Source organism: Peromyscus eremicus, chromosome 23, assembly GCF_949786415.1.
Source record: "Peromyscus eremicus chromosome 23, PerEre_H2_v1, whole genome shotgun sequence".
Classification (NCBI taxonomy): domain Eukaryota; kingdom Metazoa; phylum Chordata; class Mammalia; order Rodentia; family Cricetidae; genus Peromyscus; species Peromyscus eremicus.
The window spans coordinates 2,204,542-2,226,224 of record NC_081438.1 but is presented as its reverse complement, the minus strand read 5'-3'; the positions used below and the strand labels follow the sequence as shown (position 1 = coordinate 2,226,224).

Here is a 21,683-nt window from a genome sequence, read left to right as displayed (position 1 = left end):
GGGACCACAGTCAGCCAGGAGTCCAGGACACCTGGTCCCATACCACCTGAGGTCAGGAACGCCGGCGTTCCGCTCCGCTTGCCCTGTCTTCTCTTTTTCCTCAGCCGGGATCTGCAGTCCATGGGATGGTGCTTCCCACACTCAAGGTGGTCCTTCCTACCTCGGTTAAATATATCCCAACACCCTCACAGACTCGCCCAGAGGTGTCTCCCAGGAGACTACACATCCTGTGAACTCGATGGTAACATTGCCCATCACACACACAGACACACACAAACACACACACAGACAGACACACACAGACACACACACACACACACACACACACACACACACACACACACACACGATGGTGAGTACAATTGACAGACAGACAGCTGCTCAGAGGGAATCATCACCAGAAACCCCAAAGGCAGCACCAGCAACCCCAAGCTGAACTACACTCATCACATTTGAAACCCACAATCCAAACTTTCAAAAACTCACTTCCCCTAGTCACGTTGACCCTTTATTATTTGGGACATTTCCCCCATGCAGAGAGACAAATCAAACAAGCCACATGTCATGCTCACCTCTATCAAATCTTAACATTTAGCTTCATGGCTTTGGTGTTTTTTTTTAAATTTTTTAAATTTGATTTTATTCATATATGTGTATGAATGTTTGCTTGCATATATGTATGTGCCCCACATGCATGCCTGATACCTGCTGAGGCCAAAAGAGGGCGTCACATCCTCTGGAACTGAAGTTACATGCAGTTGTGAGTGTCCATGTGGGTGTTGGGAATCGAACCCTGGTCCTCTGCCAGAGCAGCCAGTGCTTTTAACCAGTGAGCCATCTCTCTAGCCTGGGCTTTGGTAATTCTTAACAGTGAGTGTGCATGTGTGTGTGTTATGCCAGGGGAGTGCCCTGCTCAGTCACTTTCTGTCTCAATCCCTTGAGACAGGGTCTCTCACTGAAGCTGGAGCTGGGCTGGTGACTAGAGAGCCCCAGTGATCCTCTTGTCTCTGCCCCTTGCAACACTAAGGTTACCAGCTCACATACAGCCATGCCTAGGCTCTTACGTGGATTCTGGGCTTCTGGACTCAGGTCAAGCTTCTACAGCAAGCACACTTACTCGCTGAGCCGTCTCCACAGCCCTTGGATCCCAAATGTGTGACTTCTGCCCTTCTTAGCCCTGGGTAGTAACTACTAACCTGCGTTTGTGTTGATCGGCCCCACACAATGTTTTTGCTATTAATAAATATTAGTATATATTTTTGCACTTTATACTACAGTACACACCAATACAGGATTTTTTCTAACTCATCTCTGTGCTACAGGCTGGCCTCAAACCTGTGGCAATCCTTCTGCCTCAACCTTCTGAATTCTGGGATTACAGAAATGATGCTTTGGAGATCTTTCTAGACCAATGGATTTTGTCTCTGGCTTGTGCCCCCATTTTTCCTCTTCATTATTTTCTTTTTCTCTCCATGAATGCTCACTGCATTCATTTTTCTACACTAAAAAAATGCAAGGAAAGTTCTTGAACATATTATATATATATGTGTGTATGTATATGTATGTGTGTGTGTGTGTGTGTGTGTGTGTGTATCTCCTACTCTGAAAATTTATCCAGAACAAAGAGTGTTAAACTTTCCTAACTTCCAGGCACTGTCAGAAAAGTACCATATGTTGGGATCTCTCTTCATACACACACACATACACACATGCATACACACACGTGCAAATACACACACATACACACATGCATATACACACATGTGCATACACACACACACACACACACACACACACACACACACACACACACACCACTCACTACACCACCAGGCACTCTCTCCTGCTGTCTGTCACCCCCATCTACTCATACTTGGCTCTGAGTTCTTAGGTGCTGAGTTTTGTCAAAATTGTTTTCTGTATATTTAAGATGATCACAGACAAGTTTTAAAATTCTGTCAGTAGGACAGAGAGGTGCCTCAGTGGGTAAGGTGCGCGCCACCACACCTGACAGCCTGAGTTGTAGCCTGGGTTGCCGAGCAAACCTGTCTAAAAACGCGTTAAGTTAGACACGATGAAAAATGTAGGTATTCCCTGTCCTCCATTCCAAGTCCTTTTTTTTTTTTCCTTTCTTAGCTTTCCATGAACTTGAAAAATCTGTGATTTCAGAATGCCTTCTCCAAGGGATATCTTCTGCGTGCATGTATGAACACAGAGCATCTTATGTAAGAGAGCACTCATGCGTCCCTCTTCTGCTCCCACAAGAACACACATATAGACCTGCACACGCACACTAAGCAGGCGTCTCAGCTGCATCCTTGTTTCTGTAAAGACACCACAGCCAAGGCAGCTTACAGAAGAGTTTATTGGGCTTACAGTTCCAGAGGGTGAGTGATGGCTGGGAGCATGGCTGCAGGCAGGCATGGCGCTGGAGCAGTAGCTGGCTGCTTACATCTTTTCTGTAAGCAGGAGAGAGAGAGGGGGGGAAGAGACAGACAGACAGACTGACGGGGAGAGAGAGAAGGGGAGGGGAGGGGAGGGGAGGAGAGAGGAGAGGAGAAAGAGCGCTAACTGGGTCTATGCCCGCTCCCAGTGACACACCTCCTCCAACAAGGCCACACCTCCTAATTCTGAACAGTTCCACCACCAGGGGAACCAGCATTCAAACAGATGTGCCTATGGGGGGCATTCTCGTGCAAACCCCCCCCCCAGAGTAAAATGATACCACAATGTAATTGTATTTTCTTTGCTGTATAATTTACCTAGAAACTTAACCTTCTAGATCATCCATGAATCCACCCCTTCCTTCTCAAAACGTTACTGTATTACATCATGAAAGTGTTGCACAGTGAAGTAAGTTATCGACAGTGCACTGGCTGGTTCTGTGTGTCAACCTGACACAAGCTAGAGCCATCAGAGGAAGGAGCCTCAGTTGAAGAAATGCCTTCATGAGATCCAGCTGTAAGGCATTTACTTAATTAGTGACTGATGGGGGAGGGCCCAGCCCATGGTGGATGGTGCCATCTCTGGGCTGGTGGTCCTGGGTTCTATAAGAAAGCACGCTGAGCAAGCCATGGGGAGCAAACCAGTAAGCAGCACCCCTCCATGGCCTCTGCATCAGCTCCTGCCTCCAGGTTCCTGCCCTGTTTGAGTTCCTGTCCTGACTTCCCTCAGTGATGAGCAGCAATGCTTACGTGTAAGCCAAATAAACCCTTTCCTCCCCAACTTGCTTGTGGTCATGGTGTTTCGTTGTAGCAATAGAAACCCTAACTGAGACAGGCTGTTTGTTTTCTTTGGTGTGGTGTTTTGAGACAGGGCCTAGCTATAGAGCCCAGGTTGGCCTAGAACTCCCATCCTACCTGGGCCCTTCGGTCCCTACACCAAACTAAGCTGTTGGTTCTTAACCTATAAACATTTGTCATTTTAACAGATACTCCGAATCCCATTCTAAAGCAGCCATGCCGGTCCCTTCACGCATTCTCCGCGGTTTTACTGTGACCTTGATTGAGCCGTGTCCTCATGCAAGCCTGCCCCACCCCCCCATGCACACACACGCACGCACACACACACATGCACACACACGCGCGCGCGCACGCACACACACACACACACACACACACACACACACTCCATCAGTAGAAGCAGGGAATTGGGTGGCCCACCAGCTCCTACGGTATAGTGTAATGATGGGCTGTGTAGTCTAGAGTGGGCTGCAATGACAGCCCTCCACAGACAGGAGGGAGGAGAAGACCATGGCAGCTGTGCTGAAGGCAGGCAATTTAGACGCATTTAGTCCCGCTCTCAGCCCTTCCGCGAGCACAGTGGCAGTGTGTCCACAGTTCTCACCCCCAGAGTCCCCTCGGCAAGTCCTGGACACCCTTTGCTGGCAGAACTCACCTACTAAAGCCGTTGGAGCTTGACAGAGATTGGGGTCATTTTCATTTTCTGAGACTCCCAGCAAATTAAAAAAAAAAAAAAAATGAAATGGCCAGAAAGGTTAGCAGAGCTGTACCCTGGAATCTGGCCACCGAACAAGTAAACACTCCTTAACAAACACGGAGCCCTCTAATCACACTGGTCACAGATAATTACAAGATTCATAGACAATATTAATTCATAATGCACTGCAGATGGTGTAATCCGGGAATGGAACACATACGGACGACCGTGTGAAAAACAGCGTTCTTTATGCATAAGTGCCTTCCTTGGACAAGGCTAAATTTGAGCAACTTTCTAAATGTGAAGCAGGACACAAGCCCCGTTCTTCCTCTGGCCACTCAGCCCAGGTACTCGCTGGAGCAGGAGGGGCTTGTTGGGGCAGCCCATGCCCCTGTTTCAGCACCCGCCCGGGGTGCATTTTACAGGCTCTTAATTGTTCCGATCTAAGTCGTGCTCATGGATTGACCATTTGGGGAGGCCTTGGAGCAGACAGGAGGTGGGTCTGGCTGCAGGAAGCAGGCAGCGGAAGCGGGCTTTGACAGACTGATAGGCTGTTTTTCACCCCAGTTTCCGGAGCCTGTATCTCACACTTCCATGTCCACCATTTCTCCGTTGCCTTTCCTGCCATGATGGACTAAAAGCCTTTGACCCACGAGCCCGGAGGAGCCTTTCCTCCTGAAGCGGTTTCTGTCAGATGTTTCGGTCGCAGCCATATGGAAGAACCTAGTATATCAATGGGCGCAGGCTGGGTTATTGTATTAAAATTTTTAAAAAAAGGAAAAAAAATGTTTGTCTACTTCTGGAGTTGTGACAAGGGCTTAAGTGATAGAGGCGGGGACTCCAGGACACGAGGAGTGGGCTCTGAGCCAGGAAACTGAGGTTCTGGGTGAGGGAGGAGGGTTCTCGGCCACCAACAGTAAAAGTTCGAGCTTAGGTGAAGGGCCAGGGGGTTCTGGGACAGGCCCGGGAGATGGACCCTGAACAAAAATGAGGATTCTAGGCCATGACAGAGATGCATGCTGGGACTGGAAGCAGTAGGTTCGAGGACAGACACAGATGGGCCGTGGGCTGGCATCCCACCCCACGCTCCCAGAACGCCCATGCACTGTTCCTCGGAGCCCACGCTTCCCCGGGTGCTCGCAGCGCGGTGTCCCCAGGCCCGGCTCAGTCGCCCCTTTCCCTCCTGTGAGCTGGGCAGGACCGGCCGCTGCTGGCTAGACTGGGCCTCCCTGTGGGCAGGCGCCAGGTCTGCAACAGCTCCAGACGGCAGCGCCCAGGCGGGGCACGGAGCCGCGGATCTTCCAGGCTGTTCCATTTGCAATTTCATCCCACGTGTCCGCAGGGCCTCAAAAGTGTGTGTGTGTGTGTGTGTGTGTGTGTGTGTGTGTGTGTGTGTGTGTGTGCGCGCGCGCGCGCGCGCGCGCGCGTGTGGGATCCATCACAGGCAAGAGGGGCAAGGGGAAGGACGCCGAGGGGAAGAGATGCGGGAGGGAGGACCGCGCGGAGGGGGATGCGGGAGGAAGGACCCAGCTGGACCCAGGGCGGTGGAAACACGAAGACCCAGAGCCCGAGGCGCGCAACTTGGCGCGCGGCGGGGGGGGGGAGGGGGGATGGAGGTGGAGGGGGGCGGGACGCGCGCGGAGCCCCCCACCCCACCCCGGGACACGCGCGGCAGGTGCACGCGCCGGGGGTCCCGCCCCGCCCCGCCCCGCCGCCCCCTCCCCGCCTACAGGCGCGCGCGGCATTGTGGGAGTTGTGGTCCTCGGGGCCGCGGAGCGCGGCGCGGGCGGCACCGGCTCGGCGGGGCTCGCGGCTCGGGCCGGGCGGCTGCTGCGGGCGCGGCAGGGGGTGGCCGCGTCCCTGGGGCAGTGGCGTCGCCCGGGTCCCCCGCAGCCGCCCGCGCAGGTAAGCGGCGTCTCCCGGGACTGCCGGGGCTGCGGAGGACGATGCTCTGGGCTCCCGCGCCTGCATCCCCGGGGCCGGCCCAGGGCCCGCGGTCGCCTAGCACCGGCTGCGTGCTGAGTGCCGCTCGGGCTGGATGGCGCCGCGCAGCATCACCCCCGCCTCCTCTCCTCCCCCTCCTCCTCCTCCTCCTCCTCCTCCTCCCTTTCCCCTCCTCCACCGCCTCTTCTCCTGGTCCCCCATTCCTCCTCAGCATCGCCCACTTGGACCCACCTCCCTGTCCCATGAATTGTCACGCGCCCTGGACCTCCTTCCCACTTTTCCAGGTAGCCTTCGCCTCACCATCTCATCCCCTGGCTACTGGCATCACCACCTGCGTTAAGGCATCTCTCTGACCTCTCTCCTGTCGTACTCTCTCCAGGGCCTGTGACACTGGGAGACTGTGAGGAGGGAAGGTCCCTGGAGGAGAGGGAGGGCTTGTTTCAGGACGGCTCTCTAGCTCCCTGGTAGAGAGGATCGCAAGCATCACACAGCCAGCCCTATCCTTTCGGGCTGTGCTGTGCCTTGCGGGGGGCTTCCGGGGTCTCCTGGCTTCACCTCAGGGTGACCCGGGCTCTTTAGCATCAGAAAGCCTCCTGAGCTGGTCATCTGACCCGGGTTAACTGGGTCAAATGGAGACTGTCTCCCCAGGCATTCCTCGTGTTAGAAGTTATCTTTTGATTGGACTTGAATTTGGCCTTTATTCCCCCGGAGCCCGCTGATCTTTGAGATCTGAGGGGCAGGGCTGCATGATGCCCATCCCTGATGGGAACGGATGTGTGAAGGGAGCCAGAAGTGTGCATCCATCCAACCTCCTGCTGCCACTCACTCTACCAAACCCAGAGTTGTTTTCTTGTCGGCTCTGGGCTTGCACATCCCTCCCTGGTGGTAGGGGCAGCCAGCCTCTCGGGGCTCTAAGTGACTGGCAGGTCCCAGTTCACTTTCTTAGTGCTGGATTTGATCCCGTGAAGAGGTGAGGGTCTCTCCTTGCTGAATCTTCTACAGTTCTGTCTTGGGGAGGACTCCTGTCTGCTCTGTCCAGAAGGAGGCTGTTTTGACGCCGGGAAGGGCTCACGGCCCCTGGAGAGCTCCCTTAGCCACCTACCCGGGTTTTTTCTTTTTCTTTTTCTTTTTCTTCTTCTTTTTTTTTAATCTGCATTTTGACAGGAGCAGGTTGGTGGGAACTCAGTTTCTCAGGCCAGGGACTGCCACCAACTCAGTCTCAGGGCATCCGAGGAAACCTGGCTGCTGGAGGCAGTTTAGAGTTTTGGTTAGGGAAGAAATGTGTTTCCTCACCTGGGTGAGAGTCTCACACGGAATTTCGGGAACCTTGGACTGTCTTGAAGAGCAAGTGCAGAGAAGATGCCTTTCTAGGGCCTTTTCCCTTTTCCTAAAGTGGAAACAGCGGAGCGATGGTATCACCCATGGAGGAGGGGCGGGTGAAGGAGCTTAACACCCAGGCTCTGCATCTTGAGAAGAAACTGGCTTCTCATCTCTCCATTCCTGTTCTTTTCCTAGAAGCATGAGTCCCCATGAATATTCAGTATGTGTGTTTTTTACTTCCTAAACATTATAGTCAAGTGATTCTTTATTCAGCTGACACCGGGGTGGTGCCAGTAGGTGGTGAATGAACACCCAAGGTTTTCCTTGAGTCCAGGAGTGGACATCACTCCGAGTCGGGGTATTTCGGCCTTTGCCTTCTGCTTGGGGTGGGAGTCTTGGGACACCCCCTACGTTTGGTTTGCCGGCCAATCGCACATGGAGGGCTTACCGTGATGTTATCCCCAGCCAGCGGATGGATGAAAACACTGAGGCTGAGAGAGGGGGAATGCCCTGTACACGGCTGGTGGCCACACCTGGTCCAGGCCATGTCTAGCTTGGGTGTGTAACTCTCTCCGCTGTGCTGCGGACCTCCCAGGCCTCGCTGGTCCAGGCCGCGGGAGACACAGTTTCGCTGTCATTCTCCCCTAGGGCAGGAGGGGGGGTAGAGCACTGACATGCTCCCAGATGAGTTCCTCCAGGTGATGGAGGGCTTTCAGGAGGACCTGGCGGTGGGGTGGACAGAGCGTTTCAGAGAAACCGGAGGACACTGCGGGTTCTAGAGACTTGGGAGGCACAGTTGGGCTTGCATCGTGGTTTACAGTGATGTGGACTCCACCTCCCCAAAGCAGTATCACCGCTGTCAGAGGTGGAGAAACTGAGTCAGGGACTTGGAAGGCTCCTGCTTTCCCTTTTGTAATCCTGTGGGTGAGGTCAGCTTCCAGCTGAGTGGCACAAAGAGGTGTATCTGCCACAGAGGCCGCTCCAGGGCACCCACTTCCTTTCCCGGCGTCATATTAGCCTGATTTACAGCGTGCTTGAGGAGAGAAGGGAGAATGCCATTCTGACAGCAGCCCTCGGCTGTTCTGATGATGCATCTCCATTCTCCGGAGACGGTTGCTGTTTAGGACTTTTCTAGTCATAACTTTTCATGGTGCTGTTTTCAGGTTTGGACATCATGAAAATCCTTTCCCAGCGACTGGCTGCATTTGCCAATGGGATATAAGGCAGCGCCCTGCGCCCAACTTCAGTGACTTTTCCTGGTGGGCCCCATTGGCAGGCCTCACTGTTCATCGATGGCGCCCTTGGCAGGAACTGAGGGACAGTGGCAGCCATGCCTTCCCCTGCTCCAGCCGCTCCTTCCACCGTCTGCTAACCTGCGTGCTGTGGGTGCCCCGGCGACCCCCAGAGGACTGATCATCTGAGCCAGCTTCACTCCACGTACTGAGTCCCTCAAGATGTGGCTGGAGTGGCTGGTGGCCTGGAGCTGGTCTCTGGATGGCCTGAGGGACTGTATTGCCACTGGCATCCAGTCCGTGCGGGACTGTGACAGCACAGCTGTCGTCACCGTGGCCTGCCTGCTGGTCATGTTTGTGTGGTACTGTTACCATGTGGGCCGAGAGCAGCCTCGACCCCATGTGTCCGTCAACTCCCTCCTGCAGGGAGTGGACGCCAACGGGCTGCAGAACGGGTCCACGTACTGCCAGTCACCCGAGTGCGTGCGCTGCACGCACCACGATGGCCTCAACCAGAAGCTTTACCACAACCTGCAGGAGTACGCCAAACGGTACTCATGGTCCGGCATGGGCCGCATCCACAAGGGCATCCGGGAGCAGGGCCGTTACCTCAGCAGCCAGCCCTCCATCCAGAAGCCCGAGGTCTTCTTCCTGCCTGATCTCCCCACTACGCCCTACTTCTCCCGGGACGCCCAGAAGCATGACGTGGAGCTATTGGAGCGGAACTTCCAGGCCATCCTCTGCGAGTTCGAGACACTCTACAAGGCCTTCTCCAACTGCAGCCTCCCGCAGGGGTGGAAAGTGAACAGCACCCCCAGCGGGGAGTGGTTCACCTTTGACTTTGTCAACCAGGGCGTTTGTGTCCCCAGGAACTGCAGGAAGTGCCCACGGACGTACCGCTTGCTCGGCAGCCTCCGGACCTGTATTGGAAACAATGTTTTCGGGAACGCCTGCATCTCGGTGCTGAGTCCTGGGACTGTGATCACGGAGCACTATGGACCCACCAACATCCGCATCCGGTGCCACCTAGGTACGTGGAGGGGGCGGAGCCCCAGCATGCAAGGCGCCTTTGCCTCCTGAGTGCTTTGGTCAAATACAGACAATTCAGTTGGATGCAGTCAGTGGCACATACCTGCAGTCCAAACACTCAGGAGGCTGAGGCAGAAGGGTCGAGGCTTGAAGGGCTAGCCTGTACTTGTATGCATGTGCGTGCTGAGGCCAGGGGTCAGCATTGAGTCTTATTTCTCAGGAGCTATCTACCTTGTTTTTACAGGATCTCTCTGTGACCTAGGGCTCACTGGCTAGGTTAGGCTAGCTGGCCTCAAGCCCCAGGGGAGAGAGGGTGTCTGTCTTCCTGTCTCTGACTCACCAGCCCTGTGACTATAAGAGTGTGCCATAGGAGCCGGGCAGTGGTGGCACACACCTTTAATCCCAGCACTTGGGAGACAGAGCCAGGTGGATCTCTGTGAGTTCGAGGCCAGCCTGGTCTACATAGTGAGTTCCAGGACAGGCACCAAAGCTACACAGAGAAACCTTGTCTTGAAAAACCAAAAACAAAAAGAGTGTCCCACAGTGCCTAGCTGGTTCACATGCTGAAGCTCCAACTCAGGTCCTCATGTTGTACCATAAGCGGTTTACAAAACTTGAGCCATATCCCCGGCCTTAGAAAACCTTTCCTTGGTGGTGGTCCGTAAACAACTGTAATGGCAGAATGTCAACCTCATTTCATCTTATCCTCTCAAACTTTCATTCATTCTCTCACGGCGCTGGAGATGGAACCCAGGCACTCAGGCATGCTCTCTGCCGCCAGGCCACACACCCACTTAAATCTAGTGTCTGGCAGGAAAAGCTCCGCCTGGAAGAACTCTTGGAGGAGAGGGTGGTAACCGTGTCCTCCATCTTTTCTGTCCATTACGTGAGCTGCTGGCCACGTGTGGCTGCTGAGGGCGTGGGCTGTGGTCAGTGGAACAGCTGACCAGAAGTTTTCATTTAAGTTTGTGTGTCCAGGTATGGCTGGCTGGAGGCTGCTGTGCTCTGTGGTGGCTGACACAGAACCCACGGGAGTTCTGACGATGACGGAGGTCCCCGATGGTGCCCGGGAGAATGTGAGAGTCACCACGGATAAATGGTGCCCAGTATTCTGGTCACTTTATTCAAGGCCTAGGAATCTTGTGCGCTGTGTGTGTGGCGTGCAAATTGAGTGTCAAACTAAGCTGCCTTTTTATCTAGCCCACCTATGAGTTAGCGGTGCTTCCTTGGGCCAGCTGCTTGCCTCCTCTGAGCTTCCATAGAAAGCGAGGGAGCAGCTCTCCCTTGGGGATCCAGTCAGATGAGGTGTGTCTCAGAGTGGTCGCCAGAGCTAGGTGCAAAATGAGGTGCATGGAGGCAGGCTTCGAAACTATGTGGTACCTTCTTCCTGGTGAATGGGGACAGGCCTTGCTGGTGGAACATGCCAGGGCAGAGCCTGCGGAGCTGGGTGGCAGCTGTAAGAGGCGGTGCTGGCTGCCTGCAGGGGATGGGGGAAGCGGGGGATGCGCGTCCTGAGCAGGCTTGTGGTGGGGTTCGCTAATGTGCTTTGCAGGGAGCCTGTGCCAGTTGCTAGGCCCCCCACCCACCCCCTCTCGCCCCAGCAGCTCTGTTCCTTCCCTCTGCTCTCTGGGTGAGGATTCTGGGTAAGGTACGGTTTGGACTGAAGATGTCTGTGCTGAGAAGCAGAAGTACTATTGTCAGAGGGTTGCTGTGGATGGGGTTTTGACAGGCGGGTGGGACAGGGCGGAAGCTTGAAGCTGGCGTCTGGATCCGTGAGCAGCTGTGGGGCTGGACAGAGTCCAGGTCTGTAGACCTCACGGCCTCCCTGCAAAGTGGACACATAGCACCAGTGCTGTGGAGAAGTTTGGGGACACAACTCACTAAGTGGCCGTTTGGCATAGTGCCTGGCAGTCTCTCTGGAGCGCGGTAGTGGCGCTCATGACTACGCAATGCTCTGTAAGGCACGGCCTCTTCCCCAGGGAACAGTGACCCTGGGGCACTGGAGGCCAGCAGTTCTGGACTCAGGTCCTCACTCATCCCCCACTGTCAGGCCCTGGAAGCCAAGCTTCCTCTTTGAACCCCGGGGGAGGAGGGGAGCTCAACTCTTGCCTTCGGGGCTATTTGAGGAAAAGTAAGTAGCTTGTGCATTTGAAGTTCCTGGCAGTCAGAGTCCATCACTATTACCAGGTAGGCTTTGATCCACACAGTGGCTTTGGTTAATAAACCTCTGGCAAGAATCCACGAAGGGAGCTAGGCTGCAAACAGAGCAGGAAGGCTGAGGTAGATCAGGTGGGAGCCAGTGGCTGACTTGGGGCCTGGCTGGGGCTCGGAACTGTCGGCCATGGAAATGAGGTTTTTCTTTTGAAAGGTCTTGCTTTGTGGGAGCTTTTGATTTACGCGGTACTGGGATGAACCCGAGTCTCAGGCATGCTGGGCCAGTGCTGAACCCCTGAAGTGTGCCCTCAGCTACCATGCTGATCCGAAGCTTTGGAATGCAGAGTAGGGGAAGGCCTCAGAGATTGATGTCGCGGGGATCCAGGGGTGTGGAGTAGGCAGGCTGGGAGGAGGACACTAGGTTTGGATTCCTGTGTTAACATCTGATACGGGGCGTGTACCAGGTAGGTTGTGTGTGTGTGTGTGTGTATGTGTAATGTGCACACCTCTCATTCCCTTCTCAGGCCAGCTAGTGACTTGTAGGAGGTAATGGGTCCTTGATATCCCTGGGTACAGCAGGAAAACGTCTTCTGAAGAGGCCCTGCTGTCGGCTGGCTGTGCATGGATGAAGCTGGTTTGAACTCAGCATCCCTGGATTCCCATGGGTCCCAGTACTAGACATCAGGAATTCTTGAGGTCATGAGACCCTCAAGCTACTGATGTAAGCCAGAGTCCAGGACCCAGACCAGATGAAACTGGCAAAGGAGGAGCTTTGCTGAGGACCTAGGTGGAAGACTGACCTATCTATTGGGCTGTGAGGGCAAGTTCCACATTGCTGGATGGCTTTCAGAAAACAGAAAAGGGCTGGGGATATGGCTCAGTGGGAGTGGGTGGAGGCGCTTGCCCTACAAGCCTGATGACCTGACTTGGATCCCTGGAACCCACAGTGGAAAGTCAGAACCGCTTCTGGAAATTGTCCCTTTAATGCCCACACACATGTGGTGTCAAGCACACCCCACACAATAATCATACAAAGTTTTAAATTTAAAAAAACAAAAAACAAACAAACAAACAAAAAAAACAGCCGGGTGGTGGTGCCTGTTCTCAGGAGGCTGAGGTAGGAGAATTGAGAGTTCAAGGCCAGCCTGGGCAACACAGTGAGACCCTGCCTGAACAACAAACCAACAGCCCAGAGGTGTACTCCTCATGGTTCTGAGGCTGGAGGCCCGAGGTGGAGCTCTGTGAGACCAAGGCTGCTCTGGTTGCCAGGTGGGTGTCTTGGTCAGAGTTCCTGTTTGCTGTGTGATGAAACACCTAGACCAAAAACAAACTGAGGAGGAAAGGGTTAATTTGGCTTACACTTCCAGATCACAGTCCATCACTGGAGGAAGTCAGGACAGGAACTCAAGCAGGGCAGGAACCTGGAGGCAGGAGCTGATGCAGAGGCCATGGAGGGGTGCTGCTTACTGGCTTGCTCCCCATGGCTTGCTCAGCCTGCTTTCTTATAGAACCCAGGGCCACCAGCCCAGGGATGGACCCACCCACCGTGGGCTGGACCCACCCACCGTGGGCTGGACCCTCCCCCGTCAGTCACTAATTAAGAAAATGCCTTACAGTCAGATCTTATGGAGGCGTCTTTTCAGCTGAGGCGCCCTCCTTTCAGATGACTCTAGTTTGTGTGCCAAGTGGACGTAAGACTCGCCAGGGCAGTGGGCATGGCCCCCTCTTGCCGTGACCTCATGTGGTAGAAAGGTCCGTTTTACAGTACAGATCCCATTCGTGACCTGGTCCCCAAAGACCCCCAACACCATCCTCTCAGGGTGGTCTCGGTCTCTGAATCGTGGGTCACAGACAGCCCACAGTGTGGACTCCAGGGGAGGGTGTGGAAGGCCTGAGGCTTTCGAGCGCTCCCCGGAGCAGCCCGGCTCCACCTTCCAGCAGCCTTGACCCCTGGGCACCTTCATTCTCAATCCTGTGTTTCTCCCCAAGGTCTGAAGACTCCCAATGGCTGTGAGCTGGTGGTGGGGGGTGAGCCCCAGTGCTGGGCGGAAGGCCGCTGCCTGCTCTTCGATGATTCCTTCCTGCACACTGCATTCCATGAAGGTGGGCGCCACCTCCCCCAGAGCTTGCCCACTGCTTGCTTTTTATGGTTATCGGACTTCTTTCAAGAGAAGTTTTCCAGGTGCCAGACAAAACTGACCAGGAATTCCTAAGCCCCCTCCCCTGCTTCACCCTCCAATGTAATCTCTCCACATGGGTAAGCTGGTGTCACAGGTGACAAGCCAACTCTAACCAGCTATCATGACCTAGAGGCTATCGTCACCTTCAGGTTCACTCTCAGTGTCAGACACTCTGTGTCTGACTGTGTCCACAGTGACAGCCCTACTGTCCTGCCCGGTTTCCCCCGCTTTTACCCTTTTTCATCCACCTTCCTCGCAGGCATGGGAGAGACCGCACGAACATTCTCCATCTGGGAAAGGGAGGTCTTCCCGTGCCCGCTGGTCCTACAGCTCAGGCCACACTGAGTGTGCCAAGGCCAGCCTGACCCCCCTTACGCTCCTCCTCCCCAGGTTCCGCAGAGGACGGCCCACGGGTGGTCTTCATGGTGGATCTCTGGCACCCCAACGTGGCAGCTGCCGAGCGGCAGGCCCTGGACTTCATCTTTGCTCCAGGACGATGAGTGAGGACGTTGCCTGGGCTGGAGCCAGGCTGAGTGGGACCCAGGTGGGCTGTGGGGACAGCTCAGTCCCTGCCCTGATCCACACTGGACGCTTGAGTGGCTTCCTGCCACGGTGGGAGCCCTCTTTCCTTTGGTTACTGGGAACTTCCTAGGTTTCTTTTCCCTTCCAGTTATTTGCTGGGACTTCTGGCCTACTAGTGTGTCCCTTTGGCTGTGACCAGAGACTCCGTGTCCCTCAAGTCTGTGACTTTGCTACCTGGTGTCTCCTTCTCCGTGTCCCGGAATAGAGTAACCAAATGGCCACTTGTCTGAATGTAATCATCTCAAACTCTGTAGCTGTCTCAAGAGGAAAAATCAAAGCAGCACAGACCGCAAGCCATCGGGCCCGACAGCTTGACCTCTGATGTTGGGGTTCGGAGGACCCTTCACTGTCCCAGAGCAGGAGCTGGCCTGCAGCCCGCACACCTGGTCGGCTTCATTAGGGCCTTGCCAAACACCATCAGGGTGGTGCGTAGGTCGGGGCCCGGGGAATCTGTCATTATTGCTGTCACACAAAGTCTGTCAGAGTCCTGGTAGCTTGTGACCAGGGCCTTTGTTTTAACCACAGCTTCCTACAGAGCTGATGACCAGTGAGGGCGCCCAGGTCAGCACAGAACAGGGATACACTTAGCTCACTGCCTACCGAAGCCTACTGCCAAGCCAGGCCTGACACATGCTGCTGTTGTGGTTGGGAGTCCACCGAGATTGGCCAGAATCATGCCAGGCTGAACCTCTGCCACCAACCATGTGACCAGAGTGTCCATCATGCTTTGGAGTCTGTTGCCCTAGAGTTGGCATTTATTTATGTGTATTTAAATGTTCAAATCCTAGACTCGGAGACAGCGAAGAGTCAGCCCCATGTTGGTCAAAACAGTGACTCAAGCCCATGTGGGCCTGAGGACGCTGAAGAGAGCTACAGACCCCTGGAGCCACAGACATGCCACTGGCCTTTGGTCTCCAGAGAAAACACACAGTTCTCTTCCCAAAGTGAAGGCTAGCCGGAGGCCCAGCTAGATGTGAGAATGTAATCAGCCAGCCATTCTCAGGACACTTTGGGAGTAGTGGCCCATGGGCATTGTCCAGAGCAGGACACAATGGGCAACTTGCCTTATGTAATGCTGGTCCAGGTCCAGTGTTAGGTCCAAATGAAAACCTGACACCTCTAGAAGGTAATTGGATGAAGTCAGTCCACAATGGGAGGGAAACACACCTAGAACATTTCTGTGCTCAGAGTCGGGAAGGGAACTACCGGGCTCCGGAGCTGCTGCACTCGGGGTCTCAGCAGAGACCTACAAAGTGCACGATTTCCACGTATCCCAGCTGCCCCCACCACACACCGAGGACATGGCTGGGGAACAGGAAGTAAATAAAGAGCTTGCTGACAAGTGATGTGGTCATGTAGCTTGTGAGAGAAGGCAGGGCCTGGGCAGCCAGAAGTGACGGGCTGGCGTGGCAGGGTGACTCTTGGTTTCTGAATCGGCACCAATGGCTGAGGCCACGGTCAACAGTGGGTGAGGCCAAATGGTCGTCCTAACAGAGAGTACTAGGGTTGTGACCCGGGGTGAAGCGCTGGCCTAGCACGCCTGAGGCTCTGGGTTCCATCTGCACTACGTATGCGATCGAGGGAGGGCGGGAACAGGAACCAGCCAGTGTCTGCGGCGTTGAGTCGGCTCGAATGGTGAAATGGACAATATTTGTATGGTAAGAATTTGTAATTCTTGCATTTTCTGGACTCAGGCTCAGCACCTGGAGTTCACTCCCCTGCCACTTATGGAAACTCAAGTCCCCTCTCGCAGTCTCAGTTGGTTTCCTGAAAGACAGGACCTGTCACAGAATGAACAGGTGCTGGGCAGGCATGGGATCCCTCTGCATAGCAAAGCCACAGATGCCCGAGAGGCAGGGGCAGAGGAGGACGGCCCGTGTCCCCTTCTAAGAGGGCACAGTGGTGGCAGCCAGGTGCCTTGGGGGCAGCCTGACTGTAGGGTATTGGCACACATGCCTGATGCCAGCCAGCAGCCACACGGAGCTGCTGCACCAGGAAAGGAAGAGCGAGGCTTTCCCAGGGCCAAGATGTTTTTCACCTTCCGCCACGTGCACCGCCAACTAAGCAGTCACTGAGGCTATTTCTGTGTGTCGCTAGGACCGCTGGAGGTGAGAAAGGGGAGCAAGCCAGGGCCTGCTACGGAAGGAATCCCCACTCTCTGCTCTTTCCAGCTCTTCGTGCCTCTCCAGCCAAGACCACACCAGTTACTTGATCAGCTTAAGGTCGCCATCAGGTCCTTAGACCCTCACCATTCCTGTGCATCACCTCTCCTGGGCTGTGCGGGTGCTGTGGTGACAACTGGGTGCTTGGTTGCATGCAGCCGAGGCAGGTCTTCGGTGCCCCTCACCCCCACCCCACAGCAGCTGCCTTCTCTGTTCTGGGGTGGAATGCAGACCCATCTATAGTTCAGACCTAACTGCTGTTGGGGTTTGAACAGCCGGGGTTGAGGGTCGCTGCTCTGCGTAGCAAGGAGAATCAGCAGTGGGTAGGTCTGAACCATGTTCTGTGTGATGCTGGACGGGCCACCTGACCCTGGTCTCTACAACAGCCAGTTTGCAATGATTGACAACAGAATCCTGGGCACCGAGTTTTGTGTGTGTGTTTGCTGTGCTGGGATGGATCCAGGGTCTTCAACAATACAAACACCCTACCACTGAGTCCCGCAATAAACTAGCACCCCACAATCAGTCCGTGAGTTTCGGGTCTGGCAAATCTGAACTTGAAGGTTGGACCCCTGACCCAGGCCTGACCAACCAGCCTCCTGAAGTCCTATCCTGTTGGTTCAGGTTTGGGCACATGATACAAGTTCTTACGCCCCGGGACCATGAAAGAGAAGGAGACAGCTGAGAAAGCCCATGAACCACAGGAGACTAGCCGGCCCCACCTGTGGAGTCCATCTGCATCCGCAGGCAACTCTGCCTGGAGCCAAACCTGCCTGTTGAGTGTTCGGTTCCACGAGCCAAGAAGCCGCGCTGATTCTTGAGCCCAGTTTGAGCTGTGCCACCAAGAAGTCCCAGCCCACTCAGTCTCGTCCACGGGGTGGGTCTCTCACTTGCATTGTTAGCTTAGCCTGACTTTTCGATCAGGCAGTGATGTCGGATGGGAGGGCCTGTGCAGGGAGGGGCGCACATGCACGTTGATGCAGATAGGCGAGGGGCCAATGCTTTTCCAAGGATCCCCAACGCAGGCACAACTGCCAGCAGCCTTCCCCGACATTTACCTCCCCGGCCAACGGCTGCTAACCAGCTGTGAACATGGGAACAGGACAGAATGAGGCCATGTACATTAGAGCTGCTGACAGATGGCCGTGGGCACGCTCAAGCAGATTGCAGGGCTCCGTGGCTGGAGGTGCACTGGACTGATCACTTCCTGCCACCTTCCCAGGTGACTTCTGGTCACCTCCCTTCTGCCTTCCTCCCTGACCCCACTTCCCATGTGAGCCAACCCCAAGTTCATGGTAAGAGTGAGTGTTGAGGTTGGCTCACTGCACTGCTGGGGACGGAACCCGGAGCTGCTGCACACTGGGCAGACTCCTGCTGAGATATACCCCATTGGTAAGATCCTGGGCAGTCACTCTGTCCTCAGCCACCTCCTTCCTACTAGTGGATTCTAGGCAGGTGCTCTGCCACTGCCACGCCCCTAGCACCTCACTGAGGGATTCTAGAGAGATGTTCTACCATGAGCCACGAGCCCAGCCCCTCGCTGGGGGATTCGAGGCAGGTGCTCTGCCACTGAGCCACACCACCAGAGGGCAAACACATTAAAAAATAATAAGGGAGGGAGCTCAGTGGTAGAAGCTAACTAGCGTGTGTGAGGCCCCAGGTTCCACGGCAGCAGCCGTGTTGGGGACACCCACCCTTTGTCATTGCTTCTCAGCAAAGATTACATAGTTTCCCGTGATTTACACTGTAGTCACCCAGAGGCAGCTTGGGGTGTGGGGACAGCTACACCACAGGGACTCTAGTGTCCAGATCTGGGTGTCCTGCCGGTGCCCATGCACTGCAGATCTCCTAGGGTGTGGACATGCCTTGGTGCTGAGGCCCAAAACAGCTGATGTCCTGGACCCTCCCAGAAGGCCTTTTCCTGAGGCCCTGGGGGAACTAGCATCCTGAGGACAACGATACTGAGCAAACTGGGGGGGGGGGGGGGGGGGACACAGGACACGGCAGCCGCTCACTGTCCCTGGTAATAATAGGTGCTGTAATGGGAGCCCGGATGCTGAAGCTGGCATCAGCTTGGCAGCTGGGGAGGGAGGTCAATGTGGTGCCACCAGCAGCCTCCACAGGCCTCCGGCCAGAGCCCCGAGCCATTGCCGTGGCATGCCGGGCCTGGCTGTAGGAAGGTAGGACAGAGAGGGACTGCCACTCGGCAATTCCGAAGCAGGCTCTGGGCTCCTGCCAGGGTTCACCGACACCCGGGAAGAACACAAGACAGTTGTCCCCTCACAGAGAGGCCTGGAGGCAGGTGCCATCCTCCTGCCACTGTCCTCGCAGAAGCCAGCAGTTGAGGGCTGGGAGGTGTGTGTACTGGGCGGAAGGTGGATGCAGGCTGAGCACCCCAGCACTCCCCTGCACTGCTGTTTACATCTCAAGATGGTGAGTACCTGTCACCCATCAAGTAGACTCGCTCCCTTGTCTACTGCCAGGTCCACCTACTGTCCACTCTCCCTGGGCTACAGGCTGCACACCCTCCCCAGGGACAGCCACAGCCTTCGAGAAGCCACCACCACCACCACCACCACCACCACCACCACCACCACCACCACCACCACCACCCTCCCTGCTTCCTACCCGCTTGGGAGTAGTGACCTTCCAGCCAAGGACAGGCATGCTGTCATGCTCAGAGGCTCCTGTGAGGAGCTGGCATTTCAGCAACCTCACCAGGCCTGCCCCTCCACAAGCCTCCTGGCCCCACGGCGCACTCAGGAGTCCAGTTTGCAGACACACGGATGTAGTAGAATTCTGCAGTGGTTGTAACAAATGACTGCAAACTTGCTGGCTTAAGTGTCCAGAATTCCCCTTCACAGCTCTGGAGGGCAGGAGTCCATCCAGGCCCCTTCACAGGCTCTCAAACAGGCCCACTCGCTGCTTCTTGACACCCAGTGACCACTGGCCTCCCCCTCAGCCTCCCTGTTCACACAGCCCCTCTCCCTGTGACTCATCTTCCTCAGCCTTGCTCAGAAGCACCAAGGACGGCACTCAGGGCCTGCCTGGACACCACGAGGCTACACAGGACTGTTAACATATGTAACAGTCACAGATACGGGCCAGGAGCACGCCTCAGAGTGGGGACACTAATGGGGTGAGAAGAGTGACTGAGCCACCTGGAAGGGACCACCCACCCGAGTGGGCAACTCTGACACAGCACCGGGACTCTGCCTACCACGACGGTGTCACGTGGAAGTGATGTGAATGGATGTACTTCAGTGTACATCTGGGTCTCTCCCCAGTTCGAATGATGGCCAGGTGAATCTCTCCTGGGAACGTGGGCCCCACAGTTCATAGTGGGGCAGGGCAGGGAGTGACCCTAGCGAGGCTTGATATCCTCTTTCCTCCTGTGGTTCCTGCTGTGTGGAGTCTTTTGTCCAGACCCACAGTGACACTCCAGGTGTCAACTACGAAGCTGCAGTTAGAACTCTCTGGCAGACACTGCCCCGAAGCTGCCATGGAGGGCCTGGTGCCCATCCACCAGGAGTCTGCCACAGATTCTGCTGTGGGGACAAACCACTTCAGAGGGTAATTTGGAGGTTGTGGGTGTGGGGCTCTGCACAAACTGTCCTGAGAGGCTGCACCGAGGACACCGGATACTCTTTCCCAGCATCCTCCAGGACAGTCGCCAGCTGAAGAGGCTGCAGCAGTGGACCACACCTCCCTGGGCTCAGACGGGCCTCAGTGGAACCTCCATGTCAGAAGCAGACAGAAGGCTCGGAAGGCCCTGGGATGGCTCAGTGTAAGTCCAGCAGCGCCGGCTGGCTTTGGGGAAGGAGAGAGACGATGCCTGGAGTGTTTCAGGACCCGGATTCTTGAGTTAGCCCTGGGATGAGATACAAGGGGGTCTGCAGATCTGAGGGAAGTAACAGGAAGGCTCTTTCTGGCCGAAGTGACAGTTTACAGATAGAAAACACAAAGTCAATGGCAAGCAGCTCCCTGCTTCAGGCACTGGGCCACTGGGCTGTCATCAGGAATGGGGAGGAACCTTTGCCCCTCCCCCTCCCCTGCCACTGCCTGTCCACATCCCAGTGAGGCATCCTGGGACCAGAGAATGCCTCTTACCTTAGATCCCAACCCTCCATCGGCCCCGAGAACAAGCAGAGCCTTGGGCTTCCGTCACATCCTGTTAAGAGGCTGCACCAAAGGGACCAGTGAGGCTGAGGCAGGAGGGAGTTGGGTCTCTGGGCACTGTGTGTGGAAGCCTCCCCACGCATGGGAGATGTGACTTCGAGCGTACTCCTGGGAAGAGCCTATGAATGCATATCCTCACCTCACACCTCAGCTTCACCGGCAGCGGCCAGCAGGGTCATATGGAGCCTGACAGATCCACTCCCAACAAGGTTCACAGGCTGCTGGCTGAGGCTACAGTTTCTCATGGGGCTTTACCACTGGGCTACCTGTGTGTCTTCAAGACGTGTAGCCCACACCCCCCAAATAAGCGTGTGTGCTACCAGTGGTTGAGGCCGGAGCGTCATGCCAAGAAGCACCTTATCTGAGCTAAACCCTCAGTCCTTCCTCATTTCCAGTTACGGACTCGGCAAGAACCACGGCTGGCGGTGAGCCACACAGTAGTGCGGGCAGCCCTGAACGCGGGGTCTTCCTGCCTTGCCTCAGAGCTGGGATTACAGGTGTGGACTGCTGGATGGCTCAGAGGGTAAGAGCAAGCTTACTGCCCAAGCATGTGGACCCCAGTTCAAATCCCTAGACCCACATAAAGTGCTGAGTGTGGCTATGTATGCGCCTGCAGCCCCAGCACTGAGGGGCAAGGCAGTTTAGCTCATTCTGGAGAGAGACCCTGTATCAAATAAGGTGGGGGAAGACAGGATATCCCATGTCCTCTGTCTTCCTCCACACACATGTACCACACAACATACACACAAAACTAACCACTTGACATGTCCATGCTCAAGACAGAACATGTTCCTGATTTATAGGAAAACCCCTGGGGATATTTTAAAGGACCCTGTATTCAGGGCCTCCCACTCAATGGTGCTCACGCCACCTTTGGTTACAACTGCACTTTGGGGGAGGCGCATGGCTTTCCACAGCGCTGGTTCTCAGAACGAGTGTGTGTGAGTGCAAAGCACTGCTGG

General features: G+C 55.3%; 1 protein-coding gene across 1 annotated transcript; it reads left to right on the top strand.

The window, feature by feature from the left end:
* The first annotated feature begins 8,450 nt into the window (after window positions 1-8,450).
* Asphd2 (aspartate beta-hydroxylase domain containing 2) lies at window positions 8,451-15,699 on the top strand. The gene is made up of 3 exons (XM_059249327.1): window positions 8,451-9,465; window positions 13,608-13,721; window positions 14,189-15,699. The coding sequence occupies exons 1-3, from the start codon at window positions 8,658-8,660 to the stop codon at window positions 14,296-14,298; spliced, it is 1,032 nt and encodes a 343-aa protein (XP_059105310.1). The 5' UTR covers window positions 8,451-8,657; the 3' UTR covers window positions 14,299-15,699.
* The last annotated feature ends 5,984 nt before the right edge of the window (window positions 15,700-21,683 follow it).

Coding starts and splice junctions, on each gene's coding strand:
- Asphd2 (XM_059249327.1), top strand. CDS start 8,658: ATGTGGCTGGAGTGGCTGGTGGCCTGGAGCTGGTCTCTGGATGGCCTG. Junction 9,466..13,607: donor CCGCATCCGGTGCCACCTAG/GTACGTGGAGGG, acceptor TTTCTCCCCAAG/GTCTGAAGACTCCCAATGGC. Junction 13,722..14,188: donor GCACACTGCATTCCATGAAG/GTGGGCGCCACC, acceptor CCTCCTCCCCAG/GTTCCGCAGAGGACGGCCCA.